Source organism: Schistocerca piceifrons, chromosome 5 (genome assembly GCF_021461385.2).
Source record: "Schistocerca piceifrons isolate TAMUIC-IGC-003096 chromosome 5, iqSchPice1.1, whole genome shotgun sequence".
In the NCBI taxonomy this organism is placed as follows: Eukaryota; Metazoa; Arthropoda; class Insecta; order Orthoptera; family Acrididae; genus Schistocerca; species Schistocerca piceifrons.
The window spans coordinates 547,529,437-547,556,470 of NC_060142.1; the positions used below are offsets into that span (position 1 = coordinate 547,529,437).

Sequence of the window (27,034 nt, forward strand, 5' to 3'; positions counted from 1 at the left end):
GACTAATACACTCGCAAAAACACAAGTTGGCATTTTTTAAATCAAAACATTTCCACCAGAAACTATTGTTTTGGGTAACCAACATGGCGGACGTTGGCTTCAATGGCACTACTTCCATGTGCACTACAATATCGTAACCTAAAACAGGAATACCTCTGGAGTTGAGATAACGTTTTGCGCATTTCGCCAACCTCCGACGGAATTGTGACGTGACTTTAGTATAAGTTATTTCTCATATGTAAGTACCACCTGCTGTTTCGTTTACATAATTACGACAATCTGAATCATTAGTTTACACAGATCTCTAAACCATTGTACTAAGCCTAAAGTGGTTACAACAGGAAACTGTAATTTAGTAGTACCTAATGTTAGCGCCAACAAAGTTGACACCCGGCGCGGTGGCTGATAGGAGCGACTGTAAATGGGAAATGCCTTTGCGGTCGCTCCCATCAGGCACCGCGCCGAGTGTCAACTTTGATTGCGGGTGTAGTACGAAGAAACAGTATGTCCTCTGGGCCTGCCATCAAAATATTATACACAAATTGGAATCAACAGCTCGGAAGAACTCCCAGAAGCACACTATTAATCAGTCGCGATGAGAAAAACTGAGAATTTTTTAGTTTCTTGAGTAATTTTAGTTTCTCATGTAATAGTTCCAAATTCCATATTTCTAGAACGCTTGCACTTTGGCTTTCCACGAAGGCATTTCGCAATGATATCCTACCATAATTTGTTAAAGCATAGATTCGACCATATCGTCAAATGGTGTACAGAACCTGAAAAATAGCGGTGGCTACAAATTCTTCCACGATGCCAAAAAAGCAGCAGCATCTGAAATGTCACGCAGACGCAACTAAACGAAGTGCCATTATATTTAACTCTTCAGGCATATAAACCAAGTTCCTTCCAGAGATCTACTGCAAACAGTTCGTATGTTTATGAATTGCGTGCACAAAATGAATTAAATGTTTGAATGAGATCTGTCTGTACTTCCCATGTAAAAGACATTCAGGAACTGCTGGTCATTGTCGGGCAAATCTTGAAGCCCTATCTTGGTCACGCGACTTCGGAGACTGTGCATGTTGTCAACAAAGATTCTTTCATGCGCCTCTGGTTGCTCACTTTATGGATATTATTACGCTACGTTACCAAAAATTCAACATCTACATCCGTGGTACACATGGTAGAAGCCAGAGAATATACAATCACACGGGAATCTCCAAGTGGAATAGAATTCACATGTCTGGAAGTTCATGTCTGGAAGTTTGAAATTACTAATAATTTTCAATCTTAGGACCTCTCTCATACTATACAACCTTTGCTGGATGATCAGGATCTTCATAGCCGCCAAGCTTGTGTGTTGTGAGTTGATGAACAGAAGTGACGAATGCAGGTCACGGGAATATGTCAGCTGTTGAATACGTCATACTGTGTGTTAATGAGTTTTCACTGCGCATAGTGTCAGCCACATTATTGTCTCCGATATGTACTCTTATCCTTTAACACGACAACTGGTCTATAAGACGAGAAATATGATTTTTTGACGATGATACGTCACAGACAGGTCAGATATATTTCAACATTCAGCATGCATTTGAGAGTGGTAAAAAAACCAGATAATGATTGTGTAAATAAAAGAACAGCTAACAATCAAGTGGCAGAAATTTCTTTAAAGAAAATTGATTCCTGCCTTATATGAATATCGAACTCCATACTCGATTGAAAAGAAACACCCACTAACTTTTGAGAAAATTATAAGTAAAAAAAATTTCTCTAAATGAACCCGAACATACTAAATTTGCAGCTGAGTTAGCCCTCTTTTAACTATAATCTACCGTAGATCCTTCGAACAAAAAATCGTGTCCAATAATTGGAAGAAACTAGAAATGCATGGTGAGTTTTCTTTTTCTTTTTTGTCTTACGGTGTATTTGATTTTCTAGATTTTCTATTCTGGAAAAATTAATGTGGATACAGTCTGTGTATTAACCTCCGAAGTGCTACAGAACACACTGACTCAGTGGCCATTTTGCTAGATTCATATGGTACATTACTGGGATTAAAACACTTGCTCGATCATTGCGATTTATATTCTCTGTTGTTTGCTAAATAACGTCAGGCGAAGCATAAACAGTGCCACTATTTCTACCAATATTCTTCTCCCATTGGCTTTATGCTGCGTCTCTCATAATGTCGACTAGACGTTCTTCCTTTCTTTGCAACATAGAACTGGATCTCTTGTAATAGAGTCTTAATATATAATGCTATAAATATTTTAGACATACCAGGAAGAAGTAGATCTTGTGCTTTGTTAACACCTTATTCAAAATTTTCCCGTAAGTCTGAAGTTTGTTTCTTCACGTTGTTTGTAGTTCCGCCAGCAAGATTTTGTCATCATGTAATGTAAGTTTTCTCTGAACTTAGTCAGTAGTCTTAGACGATCCACTAAGAGATAGGAAAAAGAAGGGCCATAGACTCTAGTCAGTGTTACACTGACCAAATCGAGTTGAAAGAAAAATTTAAAGGCTCTAATGAAGAACTTCATTACGTTTTTTCTTTAATTTTATAACACTAGTTTATTTAAGGCTCCACACTCGTTTAATAATGTATTTAATAAATATTCAAGTACAATAAGTAAATAAATAAATATGTAAATAAATAAATAAATAAATGACATATTACATACGTAATACTATTTTGACTTCCCAGAACAACAGAAACCTTAAATTTAAAACTCAAGTGTTTTTTGGAAGAGTGCATACTGAGACGAAAACTCTGTCATGGTAGAAAAAAATTGTTACACTTGAGTGGTTACACTTCGAATGTTTTCGAAAGTGTGGACAATTCTAGTGTCTGAAAAACAGGAAAAAGTCAGCAGGAATCCTTGTTACTTGTGACTCATGAAATGCAGTTGGTCTTAGTAACATAAGATCATGTGTTTGAAGGACTAAGAACGTGCAGAGTGAAATTGTTCGTTACAGACCATTACACCAGAAGTGAAACACGAAGTGTAACGTAATCTTTCCCGTAAAACCATTATCACCATTACCAATATCCCTTTCTAACTTTTCTGAATAAAGGCATCTGTGTACGGCTCAAAAAGATTAGAAAATAATAGGTCTAAGTGTCTGGATTGGCCAGACAAAAAGTCCTAATCTTTGGCATCTGTGATAAGATAATGAATGAGAGGTTTAATGAATCGAGTGCAAAAATCCACGGGTATTCTTTTCGAAAGCGTCTGCTGGTTCTATCAGTACTCATTCAAAGCATCGAAGAAATGAGGTCACCGGAGTCCAGAGTATGTCAGTAGAGCAGTGCAGCCAGCACGTGAGACGCATTTCCCGATGCCCCAGAGCGAAGAAACAGGTCCGACTGCTAGCCGCGTCTTAGCCGGGTCACCGCCTGAGGCGCATTCGCCGGTGAGTGCGGCCACTCCTCAGCGCCGGGACTGGGGGCACTTTGCTGCCCCTCAGTTCGTCGTCGTCTTCGTCGTCCGCACCTTGCTCCTCGTCGCTGTCCTCCACCCGCAGTCCGTAGTCGTCGTCTTCGTCGTCCAGGTCCTCACCACTGTCGCTCAACTCGTCTTCGTCATCGTCATTGTCATCGTCGTCTTCGTCATCCTCATCGTCTTCGGCCTCCTCGTCGTCATCCTCTCCGTCAGGTACGCTATTGCTACTGTCTGTCGGCTGCTTCTTCTTGTTACTTCCTTGGTGCACATTTCTGTCGATCATCATAAGATCTTCAGCGGGATTGTCAGTCGTGTTCCACGTTTCCTCCGAATCTGGGAACATAGTCATCTCTTCACTGGCTGTTCCTTCTTGTTTATCATCCCCAACGGCTTCCATTTCAGAACTGGCCTCTCCTAGAGGATCCGCAGGCTTCGAGTATGCTGGCGGCTGTGTCGTCACTTCATTTTTCTCCTCCTCTTCTTCTTCATTCTTATCATCTCCACTATCACCCCCTTCTTGCTGTTCTTCACTTCCTTCTTCTGCAACCTCTTCATCCTTTTCCTCGTCATCCTCTTCGTCATCATCGTCATCGTCATCATCATACTCTTCATCCTGTTCGTCTGGTGTGTCAGAAGATTCGGCAGCCTCTTCCTCTTCCTCTTCTTCTTCTTCTTCCACATCTTCCTCTGAGCTCTCTGTCGCGGGTGACGCTTCGACAGTTTCGTGGGTGGTAGGCTCCTTGGGGGGTGCTGCTGCAGCCGTTGCCGGTTTCTCCGACGCTGGCCTTTTCCCAGCTGAGTTAACCTGCGTCGGGGCGCTGGTCACGACTTCCACCACGCTGATACTGGTGACGGTCGCCGTAACAGCTTCCGCCTCCTCCGCGGCGTTGTCCGTCGCCGCGGTCGACGACGCCATCTGGTCGTTGCCCGTTCCTGCGACGCTCGACCACGTCACCACCTTCTGTGCGGCAGTGGACGGTGTGGGAGGGAGCGGAGTAGTCGACGGTCTCGTCGGCTTCGCCCGCGGTGTCGTAGACGCGGTAGTGTTGCGGCGGGTCGCCGGGCGCTTCGGAACGGCCGGTCTGGACTTGGGTGGTTTCGGTCTGGTGGCTTTGACCGGTTTGGCAGGCGCTCCGGCCGTCGCCTTCGGTGGCGAAATCGTGGAGGAGGCGGCGCCCTTGCGTACGGGTCTGGGTGTCGTTGCCGTCTTTGTGGGCCGGGCAGGCGCCGCCGCCGGCTTCCTCTTGTTCTTGCCGGGGGCGACGGCAGTGTTGACTGGAGCGGGCTTCTTCTTGCTGGCGCCTCCGCTTCCGCCGCCGGCGAACAGTCCGAGGAGGTCGTCGCCTAAGACGCTGAAACCTGTGTAATCGGGGGATACGTCGTTCTCAGAAGCGTCGTCGTCATCGTCATCGTCGTCGTCGTCGTCGTCGTCATCGTCGTCGAGCGCTATGTCGTCGTCGTCGTCGTCATCGTCGTCCAGAGCGTAATCGTCATCGTCGTCGTCGTCTTCGTCATCGTCGTCGTCGTTGTCCTGCTGGAGCGGCGGCAGAGGCGGCGCGGGCTCCAGCGAGAGGCCCTGCTGCGCGAAGCGGAAGCAGGAGACGCGCACGGCCGCCTCCAGGTCCTCCAGCGTGCGCAGCTCCAGGCCGAGGCAGGCGCGGAACTGCTGGTCCCCGTCGCGCTGTACGCCGTACACGCGGCCGCAGAAGCGCGACACGCCGCCCGGCAGCGGCATGCACACCGGCTTGGGACGCCGCCCTGCCGCGGGAGAAAACAACAAGAGTTACCTCAATACTAGCTTAGGGACCGCTGCTTCGCTTACGTACACTCTATGGTCTCAATAAATTTTTGTATTTTTGTTCTTCTGCAACCGAATTTTTATGTTGCAAAACCTTCTGACCTTTTCACGCTAATTGATACCATAGTACCATAGTAATTTTACAAATGTACTTATGACAAAAAAGGAATTCCGGTAGATAGACTCCAACATCCAAGGCAAATAAACCAAATGCAAATTTTTATAGATTTAGTCTGAAAAACGCTTGCTTAATAAAATATTAAAATGAACGCTTTCATCCGTATTTTATCCCTCCCCCCTCCGGGTTGAATTACCAAAAAGAGTCAAACACGTATTCAACCGAGAAGCCAAATTTCAGTTTTTATATATTAGCTTTAAAAATGTGTTTGTAGTGACATATTTTCATAAAACATTTCATCTTAATTTTAATTTTAAAAACCAACAGCCTCAGTTGCAAAGTTTACCTACATTTACCTACGTTTCAGTCGGAATAACCCAACCTTCTTCAGAATAAAAATAACTACCGTTTGTCCATAGTGGACATCGTCAAGCTAAAACTACAATTCCATAAATTATCGTCAGACTGTAAAAACTTATCTGAAGGGTTCTGATATTGAGAAGGCTATCTACACTTACAGTGAAAATGTGCTTAATTCATTAGATAAAAACTTGTAGGCAACTGGTATATTTTGTGATCTGTCAAAGGCATTAGACTGTGTAAATCACAATATCCTTTTAAGTAAATTAGAATACTATAGTGTAACAGGAAATGCTGCAAAATGGTTCAAATCTTATATCTCTGGCAGGAAACAAAGGGTGTTATTAGGAAAGAGACATGTCTCAAGATATCAGGCATAATCCAACTGGGAACTAATTACATGTGGGGTCCCACAAGGTTCCATTTTAGGGCCCTTACCTTTTCTTGTGTATGCGAATTGTGTCAGACATAGGAGATATAAAAATGAAAAAGCTGGCATACTATGCTTACTTTCATTCCATAATGTCATATGGGATTATTTTTTGGGGTAATTCATCAAGCCAAGCTAAATTTTTCCGGGCACAATAACGTGCAGTAAGAGTTATATGTGGTGTGAACTCAAGAACATCCTGCAGAAGCCTGTTTAGGGAACTAGGGATACTAGCTACTGCTTCGCAATATATTTATTCTTTAATGAAATTTGTCATTAAAAACATATCACTCTTTCAAACCAATAGCTCAATTCATGGAATCAATACTAGAAATAAGAATAATCTTCACAAGGATTGAAAGTCACTTAGTCTTGTACAAACAGGTGTGCATTATTCAGGAGCACACATTTTCAATAACTTGCCAGCAGCCATAAAAAGCATAACAACCAATGAAATTCAGTTTAGGAGAAACCTAAAGGATTTATTGGTGGCCAACTCCTTCTACTCCATTGATGAATTTCTCAGTAGAACCAATTCATTTGTGTGTGTGTATACATATAAGTACAATATAACTTCTGCACAATTTCAGTGCAGTAATGTGTTCATTGTAAATAAGTGTGTGTGTGTGTGTGTAAGTACAATCTATGTGTGTGTGTGTGTGTGTGTGTGTGTGTGTGTGTGTGTGTAAGTGCAATCTAACTTCCGCACCATTTCAGTGCAGTAATGTGCTCATTGTAAATAAGTATTATAGTAGTTGTATTACACGATTATTACCTTATAAATAAATAAATAAACTTTTTTATTTTAAATTCAGTGCATTAGTATTTGTAAAATGATTCTTTCATATAGGGTTCATTAAAAAATGACGATCATTCCACTTGGGACCTGTGGAATGGTACATTAGCTTATTTGTTTGAGTTGTAAATATTTGTCATGTATTGTTGTTTTTCTGACATGTTCTACATCCTGGAGGACCTCCTCACTACGGATCAATTGGAATGAAAGTAAATCAAATCAAAATCAAAACTGCCACGGCCCCACTTCGCGACCGCGATGCGGCAGCCACGAGTGCTGTACTGGAACTGACCGTAGCGTCATGAGGCCCGCCTAGGCGGACACAATACCTTGCGCCTGCGCATAAACTGTGTGTTGTTGGGACAAGACGCGAACCTAACTCCTGACCTCGACTTTACTAGTAAAGTGAAATAAAAGAAAGGTACAGCCGAGGAAAAGAGCGTGTATGTTATCCTATGCAGAACGTACTCAGTTCGCCTGTCTTAACATTTATGAAGTATTCGTTGGTCATGATGTGGGGAACACATTACGTGCTTACAACGTATGGCCTGTCTAGGAAAATTTTGTGCTTAAGCACGAAGTTTAATCACCTAAAAAGAACTTAGGAGTGAGAAGGATAATATAAAGCCAACATCGTCATTATTATGACCCCGCAGGGGTCGAATTCCAAAAAAACGCTGAAACACGTATTTCCTATTTGTAGCCGAGAATTGAAACACTAATTTTCATGCATGTGGCTTTAAAAATATTTCAGTAGTTCCTTAATACTAATTTATTTTTTAAAAAAAATCACCCACTTTTTTACACGCTACGGGGTTAAATTTCCAAAAATTCTGAAATATTTATATTTCTTTGTTTCTGAGCGAGAAACCAATACTGATTTTCGTAGTTTTAGCCTTAAAATTGACTTAATGGGGACAGATTTTCAAAAAAACGTCTCATCCCCCTCCTCCTACTACGGGTGTAATTTCGAAAAATAGCTTCTTAAACGGCGCCAACAGTACAAGATCTACACACACTCCAAATATCAAGCTTCTGTCATTATTTGTTTGAGCTGAGCGATGATGAGAAAGTCAGTCAGGACCCAGCCTTTTAAATATATATATATGGCAGCTCTGTCAACGTGGATTGTGTGCGAAAAATACAGCTCGCTCTTAGCTGCTGGTAAATCTCGCGGGTTGTATGGTCGTGGTCCTTGAAACTTTTGCGTTCCTAACGTTTCGTCCACAGCGGCGCTGGACATCTTCAGGCGTGCTCGTGGTTCCGCTGAGTCTTTCCGATTGACTGGCCGGGCTGGCAGAGATAATCGTTGCCAGAGATAAAGCTTAATCATAGAACTGTTGATTGTCAAACATGTTATTTATTCATCAAACCTGTACACCTGCTGTTTGATGGGTTCTTCTTTCCTCTTACAATATCCCTATGTTTGTACAGGGCACGCCTAAAAGACCTATCGTATTTCGAGAGGCCACAGTGTGAACTCTGGTGATGATACTGTTGTGTAGGGGATATCGATTGATAGCGGTATACATCCCATTTTCAGTAGGCCTAATGGTTTGACTAAGTTGACATCGTGCATCTTTTGCGAAGGAGTATATTTGTAGTGGTGGTTCTGTGATTATTACTCAGCGGGAATTTCGCATTCGACCGACATGATTCTGTTTCAGATACAAAAACTGTTTGAGTCTGGTTATCAGACTTTAGAACATCAGGCTATGCACTGCGAATAAAGTCTGCTGGCGGGCTCCGCACTATAACGACGCCGAAAAATGTGGCTCGTGCGAGAGCGTCAGTCCAGCGATCTCCAAAGCGTACAGGACTCAAAAACGCAGCTGCTCTGGGATTGACCGATAGGAGTGTAAGAGGAATGCTGCACAGAGATCTTCACATGCACCCATCAAAATAATGGCTGGCAAAGGACTAAGTGAGAGATATTTTGAAATTTGCTGAGCTGTCTGTTAGGAAATTCTTCAGAAGCACCATCCAGGCAATCACCCAGGACGTGACTGCCATTCCATCGGAAATCGCACGCTATGAACAACTTCCGGTAAAGGATTCATCAGTGTGTCAACAGTGCAGGGCGCCACTTACCGGAAGTAATTTTTAAAACCACCTAATGTAAAATGGCATTGTATTTGTTGTTCACAAGCAAAAGTATTTTCTTTGTATCTTTGTTCGTCTGTTTGTAACTACTTTTCGAAATACAGGAGGCCTTTCCGACGGATCCTATATATTTCGGCGTATATCTCAGTATAGCCCTGAACAGTAGTTCGTCATTGTCACAAAGTTTGGTTTCAGAAATCTTCAGTTAGTAATTTCCTACTTAAGCTGATTCTTCCACGTCCCCTAGGGCATGCTTCTCTTGTTAGTTCTAATGCCTACCTTACTGAACGATCTATTAGGTTTTCACGACGCGGTTGATTAATAGTTTGCTTCCGGACGTTCTGGTTTTAGTCCAGGCAGTGCGCCACATTACAGTGAAACCCACAGCACCTGAAGAAGGCGTGTGGGCTGGTGGTCGATGTGTTGTGCATGAAATGGAAACAACAACTCGGCAGAACATCCGAACACACTGCCGTGCCTTACCGCACGTACACGGAATTTTATATAACACGCACGCCGACAGAAGAGTGCGTTTATCCTTTAGAGATCTGAGAGCTCGACGTATTTTCCTTCTTGGTCTAAAAACTAGTTCTATGTCATGCTTTTCCTAAAATCTTACCAATCCCACCACTTACATTTTTAATAAAAAAATTGAGAAACTGTTTTCTTCCATAGTCGTACTTTATCGTTGACCTTCGGTCTATTGTTATCTGGGCGTAGAGCTATGTTTATTTCTTTTCCTCAATAGCCATTTTTCTCTAAAGCCTGCTTCAGATGTTTTATTTTCGAGTCCAAGTTTTTCGACATGCTAATTCTCTTAGCTTTGTAAATATTTATTCGTATGCGTCATTTTCTGAAAACCTTTGTTTTTCAATCTTCAGTCGATATGTCTCATAACTAAAACATCCAAGAAGGACTCACGAGCATTTCTGGATATGTCCAGCGCAGCTGTGGCCGAAATGTTAGGAACGGCGAACTTTCATAGACTACGACCATACAGCCCTAAAGATTTGCTGGTAGATGAGACATCCGGTCGTGAAAGTCTTTATTCTATGATAGTTCGCTCTGTTCCTGTACGAGATTCTGGCACGGTAAACAACAGTGACCAGGTTGAACAGTACAGGGCCGCCAGTTCAGAAAGAACTGTGGTAGTGAAAAAAACATATTTTTAATGTCTGTTCAAAAATGGCTCTGAGCACTATGGGACTCAACTGCTGTGGTTATCAGTCCCCTAGAACTTAGAACTACTTAAACCTAACTAACCTAAGGACATCACACACATCCATGCCCGAGGCAGGATTCGAACCTGCGACCGTAGCAGTCGCACGGTTCTGGACTGCGCGCCTAGAACCGCGAGACCACCGCGGCCGGCAATGTCTGTCATTAAGCATCAGTTAACGTAGAAGCCCTACTCGAAACTGGCTTGTTTTGGCTACCCACCACGGTCACTCCACGAGCGGTCCAAGTGAATACCACTCAGCAACTCTTGGATAAAAATGCTGAGTGTCAGACGCCGCAGTTTCCGCGCTCCGCTGAGAGGGAATCAGTACTGCGTTAGGGTTGTATGCTTTGATGCCTTGGGACAATCAGCGAAGAGACGTAGCCATGAAGGCAATGCTCTCTTCTCTGCTGGCTCCTGAACCGAACAAACGGACCTGCTCTTATCTCCCTGACGACTTCCCCTCAGCCCTCCAGTTTCAACACCACTGAACTGGCGGCGTCTTCCTGGTGACGCTGTACACCGAATATGAATAAATTTCCATCATGGTTTAACTTGAAATTTTGCTTCAAAAAGAAGGGATGCCCCAACTTCGCCTGTCCGCCTCTGTCCTGAGCAGCGCTATGTTCCTTGGCTTCCGGAAGACATTCCACACAATTTCAAACTGTCGTTGAATGAACAAAATACGAGCTTACTGAACAACAGAACAGATTTGTGACTGTATTCAGTACTCCCTTGCAGACAGAAGTCGACACGTTTTCTTAACGGGACGAAATCGACCTGTGCGCAGGTGATTTCGGGAGTACCTAGATGGAGTGTCATATGGCCGTTACTGTTTACAATATTTTTAAGTAACGTTGCCGATAACGTCGGAAGTCCCGTGATGTAGTTCGCAGACGATGTTGTTGTCTATAGAATGCCTGCAACTGGAAACAGAAGAAACCGTACAATACCTGCAATTAACTGTGTGGAGCGATCTGATATCGAATGATCACATAAAACAAACTGTAGAAAAAGCAAATGCCATGCTCATATACTTCGGGAAAATCTTGAGGAAACGTAATTAATTCACGAGAGAAATGAGTAGCAAACCATTTCTAAGATCTATTCTTGAATGTTGGTCATTAGTATACGTTACCATGTTGGATTAATAAAATAGGTAGCGAATATAAAGCGAAGAGCGGCGCGTTTTGACATGGAGCCGTTCAGTACGTGAGAGAGCCCTACGGAAATGCTCAACAACGTCCAGTGGCAGGTGCTACAGGCGAGCCGCTGTGTATCACAGAGGTGTTTGCTATTCACATTCCGAGAGCGTTCTTTCCAAGAGAGAGATCGCTAATCATCTGCGTAACACTCGCGTGTTGACTGAACCTACCATTAACAAATCTGCCGGCCGAAGTGGCCGTGCGGTTAAAGGCGCTGCAGTCTGGAACCGCAAGACCGCAGCGGTCGCAGGTTCGAATCCTGCCTCGGACATGGATGTTTGTGATGTCCTTAGGTTAGTTAGGTTTAAGTAGTTCTAAGTTCTAGGGGGCTAATGACCTCAGCAGTTGAGTCCCATAGTGCTCAGAGCCATTTGAACCATTAACAAATCTAGCAGCACACTTACGAACTGCTTCGATGTCTTCCTTCAATCCGACCTGGCAGATATCCCAAACAGTCGACCAGTACACAAGAATGGGTCGCACAAGAATTCTATGCGAGTTCTCCTTTGTAGATAAGCTAGACTTTCCTAAAACACTTCGAGTCGACCAGTCGCCTTCCCTACTATCGTCATTATACTCTCGGTCTATTTCATATTGTTTTACAACGTTACGTTATATTTAATAGACGTGACTGTCTCACGCAGCACACAGCTAATGTTGTATTCGAACATTACAGGACTGTTTCTCCTTGTCAAATGCATTAGCTTATATTTTTCTACATTTACAAAACATTACACCAAACAGAAACTCTGAGTCATGCTGTAGCCTTCGACAGTCGCTCAACTACGACACTGTCCCCTATCCTATAGAGTCATCAGCAAACAGTACAGGTTGCTGCCTAGTGCGTACTCTTTCCGTCAGATCATTTATGCGTACAGGGTGATCCATTGATAGTGACCGGGCCAAATATCTCACGAAATAAGCATCAAACGAAAAAACTACAAAGAACGAAAGTCGTCTAGCTTATAGGGGGAGACCACATGGTGCTATGGTTGGCCCGCTAGATGGCGCTGCCATAGGTCAAACGGATATCAACTGCGTATTTTTAGATAGGAACCCCCATTTTTGTTACATATTGGTATAGTACGTAAAGAAATATGAATGTTTTAGTTGGACCACTTTCTTCGCTTTGTGATAGATGGCGCTGTAATAGTCACAAACGTATAAGTACGTGGTATCACGTAACATTCCGCCAGTGCGGACGGTATTTGCTTCGTGATAGATTACCCGTGTTGAAATAGACCGTTTACCAATTGCGGAAAAGGTCGATATCTTGTTCATGTATGGCTATTGTGATCAAAATGCCCAACGGGCGTGTGCTATGTGTGCTGCTCGGTGTCCTGGACGACATCATCCAACTGTCCGGACCGTTCGCCGGATAGTTACGTTATTTAAGGAAACATGAAGTGTTCAGCCACATGTGAAACGTCAACCACGACCTGCAACAAATGATGATGCCTAAGTAGGTGTTTTGGCTGCTGTCGCGGCTAATCCGCACATCAGTAGCAGACAAACTGCGCAAGAATCGGGAATCTCAAAAAAGTCGGTGTTGAGAATGCTATATCAACATCGATTGCACCCGTACCATATTTCTATGCACCAGGAATTGCATGGCGACGACTTTGAACGTCGTGTACAGTTCTGCCACTGGGCACAGGAGTAATTACGGGACGATGACAGATTTTTTGCACGCGTTCTATTTAGCGACGAAGCGTCATTCACCAACAGCGGAAACTAAACCGGCATAATATGCACTACTGGGCAACGTAAAATCCACGATGGCTGCGACAAGTGGAACATCAGCGACCTTGGCGGGTTATGTATGGTGCGGCATTATGGGAAGAAAGATAATTGCCCCCCATTTTATCGATGGCAATCTAAATGGTGCAATGTATGTTGATTTCCTATGTAATGTCCTACCGATGTTTCACTGCATGACAGAATGGCGATGTCCTTCCAACATGATGGATGTCCGGCAGATAGCTCGCGTGCGGTTGACGCGATATTGAATAGCATATTTCATGACAGGTGGATTGGTCGTCGAAGCACCACCATGGCCCGCACGTTCACCGGATCTGACGTCATCGGATTTCTTTCTGTGAGGAAAGTTGAAGGATATTTGCTATCGTGATCCACCGACAACGCCTGACAACATGCGTCAGCGCATTGTCAATGCGTGTGCGAGCATTACGGAAGGCGAACTACTCGCTGTTGAGCGGAATGTCGTTACACGTATTGCCAAATGCCTTGAGGTCGACGGACTATATTTTGAACATTTATTGCATTAATGTAGTATTTACAGGTAATCACGCTGTAACGGCATACGTTCTCAGAAATGATAAGTTCACAAAGGTACATGTATGACATTGGAACAACCGAAATAAAGTGTTCCAACGTACCTACGTTTTGTATTTTAATTTAAAAAACCTACCTGTTAGCAACTGTTCGTCTAAAATTGTGAGCCATATGTTTGTGACTATTACAGCGCCATCTATCACAAAGCGAAAAAAGTGGTCCAACTAAAACATTCATATTTTTTTACGTACTACACGAATATGTAATAAAATGGGGGCTCCTATTTTTAAAAAAACGCAGTTGATATCCGTTTGACCTATGGCAGCGCCATCTAGCGGGCCAACGATAGCGTCATCTGGTTTCCCCCTTCAAGCTAGACGAGTTTCGTTCTTTATAGTTTTTTCGTTTGACGCTTATTTCGTGAGATATTTGGCCCGGTCACGATCAATGGACCACCCTGTATAGAGAACAAGAGCGATCCTTCCACACTTGTCTGGGGCAGTCCTGTCGATCCCTTGTCTCTGATGACCACTCGCCGTCGACGAGGAGAACGTACTGGGTTCTATTACTGAAGAAGTCTTGATGCCATTCACATATCTTGGAATTTTCTCCCTATACTCGTACCTTCGTTAACAGTTCGCAGTGAAGCACCGTGTGAAACGCTTTCCGGATGCCATTTATGGCAACACGTTGATACCATAGTTATGTAAAAGCTCCGAACCTATTATCATCAGGCGTTACTAAGAAGTACTTGTAAAGATAAGCTGTTGTAAACACTGTCTCACAGCAGAGGTGCAGCCACACAGTCCAGCACATTTGCGGTACTGCAGATGAGTACTTCCTTCTGAGCAACTTACCTGAGATTGTTGTGTTGTGTAGGACCCGATCGGCAAAGCTCATGGTCACTAACATAGAATCACCTTGCAGGTACTGGATACGGGCACATCCTGAAAAAAAAGTGCAAATTAATTTCATACATGGCATAATGTCTAAATTTTTATTTTAGCGTTCTCTCTTGTAACGGTCGTTGTTTCAAGTCGTCTGTTTCAGAAAGATATAAGACTCCATGAAACAATAAATACGTAACTGTGAGTGATTCTTAAACATAGCACTTTTCAGCAATACATTCAAATTAAATAAACACAGTAGCAGCTACGCAACCTATATTGTATTCATCCCATTTCTAAATGTCTCTCACACTTTCCATTTTTAATCACATCTAAGCGACAATAGGTCACTGAGTAATGCAGGATAAGCCATGACAAGGATGTAAGTGTAGTAGAAATAGAGCAGTACCGTCAGGGCAGCACGGAAGTGAAACTGGTAGTGGAGAGCGTAAAACTATTGTTAATGCTCATTGCTAAAATCAATCAGTGTGTAACCTCAACAACGATTAAATAAAGTAAGTCAGAATTAATGAAATTATAAACAGCCGACCAGTTGCAATGGATAAAGAATTCTTTACCTAGGTTTCAACAAATTTAAATTTGTCTTCTTCAGAAGGTGGCAATTTTACATTACTAAGGACTAATGTACCATCACTGTTTTTACAAATGTCGGCATAGATCCATTTGTCAAAATTAAAATATAGCCCTAGAAATAGGGTTTGTCACGTAAATATAAATTAGAACATGGATCTTGCAGAGCTCACAACCGACTCTTGTGATCCATGTACTAATTTATATTTACGTGACAAACCCTATTTCTAGGGATATATTTTAATTTTGACAAATGGATCTATGCCGACATTTGTAAAAACGGCGATGGTACTTTAGTCCTTACTAATGTAAAATTGCCACCTTCTGAAGAAGATAAATTTAAATTTGTTGAAACCTAGGTAAAGAATTCTTTATCCATTGCAACTGGTCGGCTGTTTATAATTTTATTACGTGGAACCGTTGCTGTTGTGCAGCTATGTTTAAAATACTAAGTCATAATTATTTGTTTTCAGGAGCTGGACTGAACAGACGAAAACTGTTCATTCAGAATAGATGACGAGTATTTTGGTGTTGTATAGGATGTGGATTCGAGACGATCGTTTTCCGTTATCTAAAAAGGAACATTTTAGAAAACCACAATTACGTTTTAAATGCAGATAGTTTATCTGAAATCGCTGTAGTTCTTCTCTGGTTTACTGCTGTTGCAGGTGCTACCTCTGGAGAAACATGGTTGCAAATTAGACTAGACACTTGTGACATTAGAGTGGTAACTTTGGTTGGTCATAACTTTTTCGCAATTGTGGTTTTTGAAGTCGAATGCTGTGATTTAGAACAGCGAGTTTTGCTTTTAGATGTCGGCCTTGCATTATATTGTAGGGCTAACACAAATGGTCGACTGTTGTTCCTCGTGCATGTAAACGATCTTCTGTCTAAAATACAAGAAAATGAATTGGTTCTTTTCTCAGATGACGCTAGCATACATACAGAAACAGACGAAATAGTAAACAAACCACCACTGACTGGTTTTCTGCGAATCATCTCTCACTCCATTTTAAAAAGAAGCACCATGTTCACTTCTATACATCTACGAGTACTAAATCAATGATAAGAGTACCACATGATGAGGAAATAATGTAGGGTGGAAACTTCAAATTCTTAGGAGTTCATATTGATGAGAATTTAAACTGGAAAAAGCATATTTTGTAATTCCAAAAAACAATTTTGTTCTGCAGCATTTGCACTTGGAATCATTGCAAACCTTGGGAAGAGACTGTGGCGCCTCTGGCGTGAAGCGCCATGTCTTTGAACCGATGTTCTTTGACTTTACTTTAGTTCACTTTGTCTATGTCTCGCGCGCCATTGTTTGACAGCTTCTATTACATTCGCTTTGTTCAGTGTTAAAATATATATTCATTCGACTGCAAAAGTGTGTTGTTACAGTTCTACGCCACGTAATAACCACAAGACAAATCAGTAAGTTAACATATTTTGCATATTTTCGTTCAATAATTTCATATGAAATAATGTTTTGGGGTAATCGAGCCTTAAGAAAGGAAGTCTTCATTGCTCAAAAACTTGCTGTAAGAGTACTACGCAGTGTACACCCATGATCATCTTGTTGACATCTGTTTAAAGACCTGGGCATTCTGCTTCACAATATGTTGATTCCCTCATGAGTATGTTGTAAATAACCCATTCCAGTTCAAAACAAACAATGCTGTACATAATTACAATACCCGAAGGAAAAATTTCGTTCATTACTTCACATTAAGATCGTCTTTAGCATAAAAAAGGGTACACAATGCTGCAACAAAAATTTTTGATCTCTTACCCAAGGATACAAAATGTCTGACAGATGCAAAGTAAAATTTGAAAACAAACTGAAAAAGCTTCTCCTTGGCAATTCTTTCTATTCTGTAGAAGAATCTCTGTTACTGTAATGTGTGAAATGTGGTATTTGGGAATTACTAACTCACATCTGTAGATTTAAAAAAAACTACTACTTTATAACTGTTTAGCTTAAAAATTAAGTTGTGAAACGTACACAAAACGACTCTTTCCACATCATTATGATTTATCGTGCAAATGGTCCACGGAACGTGAAACTAACTAAGTAAGTAACTAACTAACCCTTGAAACTGGTCTGAATGTCAGTGTGCTGAACTAAAGCCAAATCATCAGCACAAATGAATTTTCTGTTGTGAAAAAATCTTGGCTCTATATTGGCAGTTCGCGCCATGGATCTTGACAAAGAATCGGGGGTTTCACTGAGCCTTTTCAGTGATACTCGTAAAACTATAATATTCTATGGTGTTGCAAAGAAGAATCAGTGTTGTTGTACAGCGCGTTGTGAGCTACCGCGAGACTTACATGTGTCACCCAGTAAAAGTACTCTTCCGTCGTCCGAAACCTTCCTTTATGTGGTGGAGCGCACTTTCTGCCACATCTAAAGCTCTCTGTTCCTGGATAAGATGTTCTTTAACTTATGTGGTCAAGGAAGATCGCCGCGAGTGTCGCGTATGTGACAAAATAACGATACATGTCAGCGTCTCTTACATCTTACGCAAGTGTGAAGATATTCCTCAAAGCTTAGTCTGAACATTCGAGGGTCTCCTGAACGTCTGTGGAAATGTCCCGCAGGTTGCAGGTATAACCTAAAAACTTTTCTCTGCTCCTCCATGCATGCTGTGACTGTGCAGAACAACATATATTTCCCTCTGTTGTCAGTGAGTATGTTCTCTTTTGTCTCAAAATTTTTCATTTTTATTAGCGTGGATAAATAGTTGTATCCATAATTTCCTTTTTTCGGAACGAAAGTAGTGACCTTTAAAAATAGGTGTGTTTATCCATTATTGATTATTCTTAAGCCCTCCGAGAGAACTTCTCAAATCCGAACGGTGGTTAGTGTGGAAAATCGTTCTTGTCTTCAATAGACACACATTGCATTATACAGTTCTCTTTTAGTGCTTCTACTCGAGAGCATAAATGCGCTCTGCTAACAAGCAGCCGGCAGCGGTTAAAATGGCTTCATTCGAATGACCGTCGTCACTACAATTCACAGAAGAAGAAATTTGTGAGGATATCCTACACCGTCTTTGAACAGGGATTCGGTCGAGGAAGTCGTCAAGGCCTACCTTGCGTGCTTTTTCGTTGATGGTTACCGTTACCTGTGTAGGACACGGTCTGATTGAGGAAACACTCAATGCCCATCCTGGATGTTTTTTCCTTGAGCGTAGCCAGTACACAAGCAGCGGCGTTTACTGTATGTTGGATCTTTGTCTAGTTTCAGAAGGTCTATCTTTCGAAATTTTCTCCACACTCTGGCTATTTATTTACTCTGAATGTGCTAATTTACAAACTCAACGGACTTTCTTGCCGACATATTTACTTTCTTCCAATGTCATTCCACCTAGACCCGCTACTCTGCCCGTACTTCCTTTTTTTTACTTTTTGGTACTTCTTCCTAGGTGTATTCTTTTGAGGTCATAAGTCTACATGTTTATTATTTTTTCTATTTACAGCACTCACATTTTTTTCCATAAGGAAAGGAATCTGGGAACAAGTTGATATGCTCAAGACTTTTCCTGCAGTTGCCAGAAGTTGTCATGCTTTCTGATTTTGGACATATCACACCTTTCAAGGGTAGAGACCCATCAAAATATTGTTAGTGCTAAACCTTTCACTGCCGTCTCTTCATCAAGGATTTCAGCTCAAACAGAGCAACAAATTCAGATAAGACAGCTTAAGTATCTTTACTGAGCACAGTAATATATTTTACTTGGCAGCAATGGAGAGTTGGTAGCCAGTCCTTGGAGAGGTTAAAGTAGAAGTAAACCGAATTGTTTTTGTGGAAACCACAATGTTTTATTTGACTCTCTGACTTTTGAACTATTATAGCATGGTTTTGCTTACTGAGTTTCCAAAGACTTGAAATGGGACCAAGGTTGAAATAAAAACTATGCGCGGTGTGTGAGTTTTGGCTCATTGTAGATTTTGAGTTTTGGCTTATAGCTAGACACATGTCCCACGGTTCACTTTGCACGGTATATCGTAATGACGTTGGACGAACCAGTTTAGAGAACATTAACTTAATTGGTATTTTAATGTAGTAACGTGTTGACCATTTACGGATGACGTCACATAACATAAAACAATGTTTGGTTTAATAACACAAGTAATATGCAACACATTTGCAGTAAATGTGATGCAAGTATCTAAATAACAATTCTTCTGTAGACTAGAAGAATTTGTCCAGAAGGAACTTTTCATGTTCCTAATTTGGCTTCTGTATCTCTAAAGCATTTAATGACATCGGGTAAGTGATCGTAGATGCTAAAAGCAGCATTATTCACCCTTTTTTGAACTCAATTGTAATGAAGAGTAACGATGACCATTTTTTTCTTCTAACACTGTAATTATGGATGTGGTTATTCCTTCTGAACGCCGATGGAGACATACAACAAATTTCAAGAGAGAAAATATGTGGTGGAACGTTGTAGTTACAATACTCAACTCCTTAGAAACTTACTTCCTCTAAGTTGAGGATGCAATTTCGCATGAGATTGCTGAATGAAAATACCGAGAGTGTTAGCCTACTGATTTGTGTATGTTCAAGGACTGCAATAACAAAGATCACAAGTGTCTCCTATAACACAAAGCGTAAAAGTGACACTACTGAGCTGTTTAAGGAACTCTAAAACCACATGTTTCGCGGCCACGAGCTTTACTGATTTACAAGTTCAAGAGCAGAGAAAGAGGGAAAAGTTGCAGTTTTTAATATTCTCTTGTCTACAAAAAACCGACGTCTTTAGTAGGGTAGTCACAACGTATAGAATGCAATATTTTCGAGTAACAAAATCTTATTCAGTCAAGCACAGCCAGTTCTTCTCAGAACTAAACGTGAGACTCGTCGTACTAGTTAAAGTATACATTAACCTCTTGTAACACGGGTCAGCAGCCAGCGTGAAGTTCTGAAAGGAAATAATATCCCTCTTCCGGCTGCAGAAGTTTTATTTATTTGTTGTTGCAGTTTCGGCGTTAAGGCATTGGCAAGCATAAATTATTGGTGCCTTGTCACGGCACGGTGTCCTTACTTTATATTTCATCCTGCAAGAGAAACAGCACGACCTATGCTCAGTGGTCGCAGTTACTGCCTCCACTGCTGCAAAGTGGGACACAAGCGTACAATGGTACCGTTAGTTACAACTCATAACTGTTCCGTGACATAGCACCAATTATTCATGCCTGACGTTGGTGTAATGGCGAAACTGGTATAGCGAAATAGAAAAAAACACTTCTACAGCCACAAGAATAATCATTTTTTAAAGTGTACAGCTCTCCCGGACTTGTTAAGTAATTGTGATGCTATTAATAATGGCAGCAATTTGTTCTCAGTTAGCTATTCAAATATGTTTATTTTGCACAATAGAAAACAATTATTCGTCTTTTGTCGCCTAAATTTGCTTCTTAGTCACACACGTTTCATCTACGTCTACATCTACGTGATTACTCTGCTATTCACAATAAAGTGCCTGGCAGAGGGTTCAATGAACCACCTTCAAGCTGTCTCTCTACCGTTCCTCTCTCGAACGGCGCGTGGGAAAACGAGCACTTAAATTTTTCTGTGCGAGCCCTGATTTCCCTTATTTTATCATGATGATCATTTCTTTCTGTGTAGGTGGGTGCCAACAGAATTTTATCGCAATCGGAGGAGAAAACTGGTGATTGAAATTTAATGAGAAGATCCCGACGCAACTAAAAACGCCTTTGTTTTAATGATTTCCACTCCAATTCACGTGTCATGTCTGTGGCACTATCTCCCCTATTTCGCGATAGTACAAAACGAGCCGCCCTTCTTTGAACTTTTTCATTATCATCCGTCAGTCCCACCTGATACTGATCCCACACCGCACAGCAATACTCCAGAATAGGGCGGACAAGTGTAGTGTAAGCCGTCTCTTTAGTAGATCTGTTGCACCTTCTAAGTGTTCTGCCAATGAATCGCAGTCTTTGGTTTGCTCTACCCACAAGATTATCTATGTGATCATTCCAGTTTAGGTTATTTGTAATTGTAATCCCTAAGTATTTAGCTGAATTTACAGCCTTCAGATTTGTGTGACTTATCGTTTAATCGAAATTTAGCGAATTTATTTTAGTACTCGTGTGAATAACTTCACACTTTTCTTTATTCAGGGTCAATTGCCATTTTTCGCACCACACAGGTATCTTATCTAAATCTAAATGTTTAACGCATGCTCGGTGCTCTAGAAATGAAGTTGTATTACAAGAGGCGATCAAAAAGTTTCCGTTTGAGGCAGTTGCTGTGGCGTATACGCAACGTAGCGCGAATCTTATGCGGGTATATAACCACCGACATGTAGGCAAGGGATTGGTGTGCGCATTCGTGTCTTTCCAACGTCCGAGCAGTAAATGTGGAAACGTGAACTGTGGTGACGATATTACCAAATGCGTCCAAACAGGACCAATGTGTTATTCTTTTCTTGCGTGCCGAAGGACAAACACCGGTAGACACCTATCGGAGAATGAAAGATGTGTATGGGGTAATTAAAGAGAAACGAGGGAAAACTGTGACAAGGGGTGCTTCCCCTTCGTGAAAACGTACGCCCTATACCGCAAGTGTCGCAACGAAGAAGTTCTCACTTGGGAGACATTAGAGCACCCACCGTATAGGCCTAATCTCTTCCCACCACGCCGTCGGTTCCTTAAAACAAGCCCTGAAGGGTCGACAACATCTGGCGAACGAGGATGTACAGCAGGCAGTTTCGGACTTCTTCACGCAGCAGGAACACTGTTTTACCAGACGGGTTTCTTCAACCTGGTGCGTGGGTGGTATGATTGCCTGAATGCCCACCGCGATTTTCCCTAATTGACGTACCGATTCTGGACAGTAAGGCCTTCGAAAGGAAACTTTTTGGTCGCCCCTTATACAATACATTTTTGTTTACTATAAATATTTCATTTTGAGTTGTCTAGTTTAGAATTTACTGTTTCCTTGCAGATTTTTTGGTTAACTGCTTAGTTACATTAGCTATAAGTAATGTTGTAGGGCGAACGTTTACTCTTAACTCTCCTGTCTTTTAAATGAGTTAATTGGCTCTTTTGTTTGCACTTCTGGATGGACATTCATTTAACTATATGCACTGTACTGCATTGCATTCCCTAGAACTGCGGCTACCCCGCGCGGTCTACGGCGCCTTGCCACGATTCGCACGGCTCCGCCCGTCGGAGGTTCGAGTCCTCCCTCGGGCATGGGTGCGTATGTCGTCCTTAGCGTAAGTTAGTTTAAGTAATGTGTAAGTCTAGGGACCGATGACCTCAGCAGTTTGGTCCCATAGGAACTTACCACAACTTTCCATATTTATCCATAGAATTGCACTGCACTACGTGAAATAGACCTTGTTACCGGGCTAACAGTAGAATCGAGGGAAACTATGAACTACGAAACGTAGCAGAAAAATGGGAATCTTGGGTGAGAAGAGGCGGTGTGCTAGTGGAGGCACTCTTGTACTCGTGTGATATTTATGTGTGTGTGGTGTGCGTGTGTGTGTGTGTGTGTGCGCAATATAGTTCAATGGAAATTATCAAGCAAGGAAGATTAACTACTTTGAGTCCAAGCAGCCAGTGGACTGAAGTAGAAGACAGTGCTGGCAAAGCAGAGTTACTAAACACAGCCTTCCGAAATTCCTTCACCAAAGAAGACGAAGTAAATATTCTAGAATTCGAATCAAGAACAGCTGCCAACATGAGTAACGTAAGTAGATATCATCGGAGTTATGAAGCAACTTAAATCACTTACAAAAAACAAGTCTTACGGTCCAGATTGTATACCAGTTTGGTTACTTTCAAGAGTATGCAGACACAATAGCTCCATACTTAAAAATCATGTACAACCGTTCGCCCGACAAAAGATCCGTACCCAAAGACAGGAAAGTTGCACAGGTCACTCCAATATTCGAGAAAGATAGTTGGAGTAATCCACTAAATTACAGGCCCGTATCATTAACGTCGACATGCAGCAGAATTTTGAAACATATTTTGTGTTCGAACATTATGAATTACCTGGAAGGAAACATTCAACTGACATACAGTCAACATGGATTCAAAAAGCTTCGTTCTTATGAAACACAAGTAGCTCTTTACTGGCGCGAAGTGTTGAGTGCTATTAACAAAGGATTTCAAATTGATTCCGTATGTCTGGATTTCCAGAAGGCTTTTGACACTGTACCACTCAAGCGGCTCATTGCGTGTTTATGGAATATCGTCTCAGTTATGTGACTGGATTTGCGATTTCGTGTCAGAGAGGTCACAGTTCGCAGTAACTGACGGAAAACCATTGAGTAAAACAGAATTGATTTCTGTCGTTCCCCAAGGTAGTGATATAGACCCTTTGCTGTTTCTTATCTATAGAAACGATTTGGGAGACAATCTGAGCAGCCGTCTTTGCTTGTTTGCAGATGACGCTGTCGTTTATCGTGTAGTAAAGTCATCAGAAGATCAAAACATGCAGCGAAACGATTTAGAAAAGATATCTGTATGGTGCAAACATCGGCAATTGACCCTAAATAACGAAAAGTGTGAGGTCATCCACATGAGTGTTAAATGAAAACCATTAAACTTCGGTTACACGATAAATCAGTCAAATCTAAAGGCCGTAAATTCAACTAAATACCTAGGAATTACAATTACGAACAACTTAAATTGAAAAGAACACACAGAAAATATTGTGGGGAAGGCTAACCAAAGACTGCTGTTTTTTTTTTCAGGACACTTAGAAAATTTAACAGATCTACTAACGAAACTGCCTACACTACACTTGTTCGCCCTCTTTTAGAATACTGCTGCGCGGTGTGGGATCCTTACCCGATAGGAGTGACGGAGTACATCGAGAAAGTTCAAAGAAGAGCAACACGTTTTGTATTATAGCAAAATAGTGGAGAGAGTGTCAATGAAATGAGACAGGATTTGGCATGGACGTCACTAAAACAATGGCGTTTTTCGTTGCTGTGGAATCTTCTCACTAAATTTCAATCACCAACGTTCTCCTCCGAATACGAAAATATTTTGTTGACGCCGACCTACATAGGGAGATACGATCACCATAACATAATAAAGGAAACTGGGTCTGGCACGGATAGATATGGAGGTGTTCGTATTTTCCATGCGCTATACGAGATTGCAACAATAGGGAAATGTGAAGGTGGTTCGATGAACCCTCTGCCAGGCACTTAAATGTGATTTACAGAGAATGCTTGTAGAAGTAGACGTAAAAGAAACATGTAAGTTATCCAAGTACACGCTTCACCTTCAGTGTTGAGCGCTGCACGCACAAACATTCACACGTCGGTACTTGAATCACATGGATGCTTGTACCTGCGGCCCAGCTTCTGTAGTGTGTGTGAGTGTGTGTGTGGATGTGTGTGGAACTCCGCTGGCTGGCGGCGCCTTACCTGGCCCACGGAGCAGCGGCAGCGCGAACTCGCGGCAGCACTTGCAGACGAGGCTGGCGCACGAGCAGTAGCGGCTGGGCCCTCCGCCCCCGCCGCCCCCGGCCGCCTCCACGTCGCCGGTGGCCGCTTCCGCGGGGGCCGGCGCTGGGGCCACGGCCTGCTTCTGGCCCGGGCGGCGCTTCGGACCTGCGCGGCCCATCAGAGTGTCACACTGAACACAAGGCACATTTCCTACAACCCCACATTACATTGAGGTGGCGAAAGTCACGGGATAGCGATATGCACGCATACAGTTGGCGGTGGTAACGGGTACACGAGGTACAAAAGGGCAGTGCATTGGCGGAGCTGCCATTTGAACTCAGGTGATTCATGTAAAAACGTTTCCAATGTGATTACGGACGCACGACGGGAATTAATAGACTTTGAACGCAGATTGTTGGAACAAGACGTATGGGACATTCTATTTCAGAAATGGTCGGAGAATTCAATATTCCTCGATCCACAGTATCAAGAGTGCGCCGAGAATACCAAATTTCGCGGAACGTATCTAAAAGGATAATGCGGCGAAATTTGTCGCCAGTGGGCTATGGCAGCAGACGACTGAAGCGAGTGCCCTCGCTAAAACCACGACATCGCCTGCAGCGCCTCTTCCGGACTTGTCACCATAGCGATTGGACACTAGATGAATGGAGAACCGTGGCTTGGTCAGATGAGTCCCGATTTCGGCCGGTAAAAGCCGACGGCATGGTTTGAGTGTTGCACAAAACCCACGAACCCATGGACTCAAGTTTTCCTGGGGACTGTTGTCCTCATCACTTCGTAATCATTCGGGAAAATGGCGAGACTGGGCAGAGTAAAGATTGGGATTTTGTATGGGAGCTGATAACCGCGTCGTTGAACGCCCCACAAGCCAATCACCATCAGTTGTGAATAAGGTACTGTGCAAGCGGGTGATTGCTCCATGTTGTTGAATGTGTTTACGTGGAATGGACTGTGCTCTCTGGCCCGACCGAACCGATCACTGACTGCAAATGGTTTTTTTCGGCTACTTGGAAACCATTTGGAGCCATTCACGGACTTCATGCTCCCAAACAACGATAGAATTTTTATGGATGACGATGTACCATGTCACCAGGTCAACATTGTTCCCGATTGGTTTGAAGAACATTCTGGACAATTCGAACGAAAGATTTGGTCACCTGTCGGACTGTTATGGGACATAATCGTGCACAGAACCCTGCAGCAACACTTTCGCAGTTATGGACGGCTATAGAGGCAACTTGGCTCAATATTTCTGCAGGGGACTTCCAACGACTGGACTCCATACCACGTCGACTTGCTTCACCCCGCCCGGCAAAAGGAGGCCACACACGATATCAGGAGGCAGCCCATGACTTTTGTCACCTCAGTGTAAGACACAATGGTCTCTTTAAATCCAATAAAAACTGAAACAATACCAACAGTAACTCAGTTAAACATAACAGAAACGATAAGACACTTAACCGTGTATGGAGCAAAAAATAAAAAGTTCAAGGATGACATCGTTTCCACCATGCTGTTACTTTACATGAATACCTTACCAGCACCACAAGTTAGTTTCCTAAGTGTGCCCATTCTCAAGTGCACAAATGATGTGGATACATCATCCGCGTGCGTAGTGGATATCAGAAAACACGTATCGTGCGTGACGTCGTCAAAGGACACGGCCTCGGAATATGTGTCCACAAAGCACGCACACTGAGCTGTGCGCAGCTGCGTACCAGATTTCGGCCCTTACCAATGGACCTGGACGCAGCGAAGGCCAGCAGCAGGAATATGAGCAGCAGCTCCAGGATAAACGAGAGCCGCATCCTGGATGTCAGAGGTGGTCAGCGGCGCTGGCGGTAGGCTCCAGGCGGTGTGGTCCTCTCTCTGATACCTGCAAAACAGTGCCCTCGTCACCATCAGTTTGTGTCGGAGATTAACGGTAATGATGTACGCCTAGGATTCTGTCTCATTCTCACACAAAAAACCTATACTCATTTCTTAAATGCTGGTGTTGGAGATTAAAAATTAAAACTTTCCCTTCAGCTGTGTATATTGGGTTCAAAATACTAGATGAAAATATTTTCGAAGCTAGGAGAGACGGGGGAACATTGGACATAGGGCCACGATGGACAACTGGTATTGTTTCGTTGAACTTACCTTAGAATGCGCCACCGACAAAGACGATTGGTGGCAACAATATTGTCGCCTTTCCGCAAACGGGCTAGTGCAGTTAGACTGTCGAGCGAGATAGGCATGCCTTTATGTTTTATTGTCACTGAGAGTAAAATTTACTTCCTCCAGATGTTTTGTTGTGTACCCCGAGGTAACGCT

At 42.6% G+C, this 27,034-nt stretch overlaps 1 protein-coding gene across 1 annotated transcript in view; it reads right to left on the bottom strand.

Annotated features, from left to right (window-relative positions):
* Positions 1 to 2,708: 2,708 nt before the first annotated feature.
* The window catches only part of LOC124798544 (nucleolar protein dao-5-like), a 71,376-nt gene continuing 47,050 nt past the window's right edge, over positions 2,709 to 27,034 (bottom strand). Inside the window, exons 2-5 of the mRNA XM_047261995.1 lie at positions 26,454 to 26,594; positions 24,677 to 24,802; positions 14,628 to 14,717; positions 2,709 to 5,204 (exon numbers count right to left, since the gene is read on the bottom strand). Of these exons, the coding sequence (XP_047117951.1) occupies positions 3,394 to 5,204; positions 14,628 to 14,717; positions 24,677 to 24,802; positions 26,454 to 26,526 (2,100 nt within the window). The 5' untranslated portion in view covers positions 26,527 to 26,594 and the 3' untranslated portion in view covers positions 2,709 to 3,393. The remainder of the gene's footprint in view (positions 5,205 to 14,627; positions 14,718 to 24,676; positions 24,803 to 26,453; positions 26,595 to 27,034) is intronic.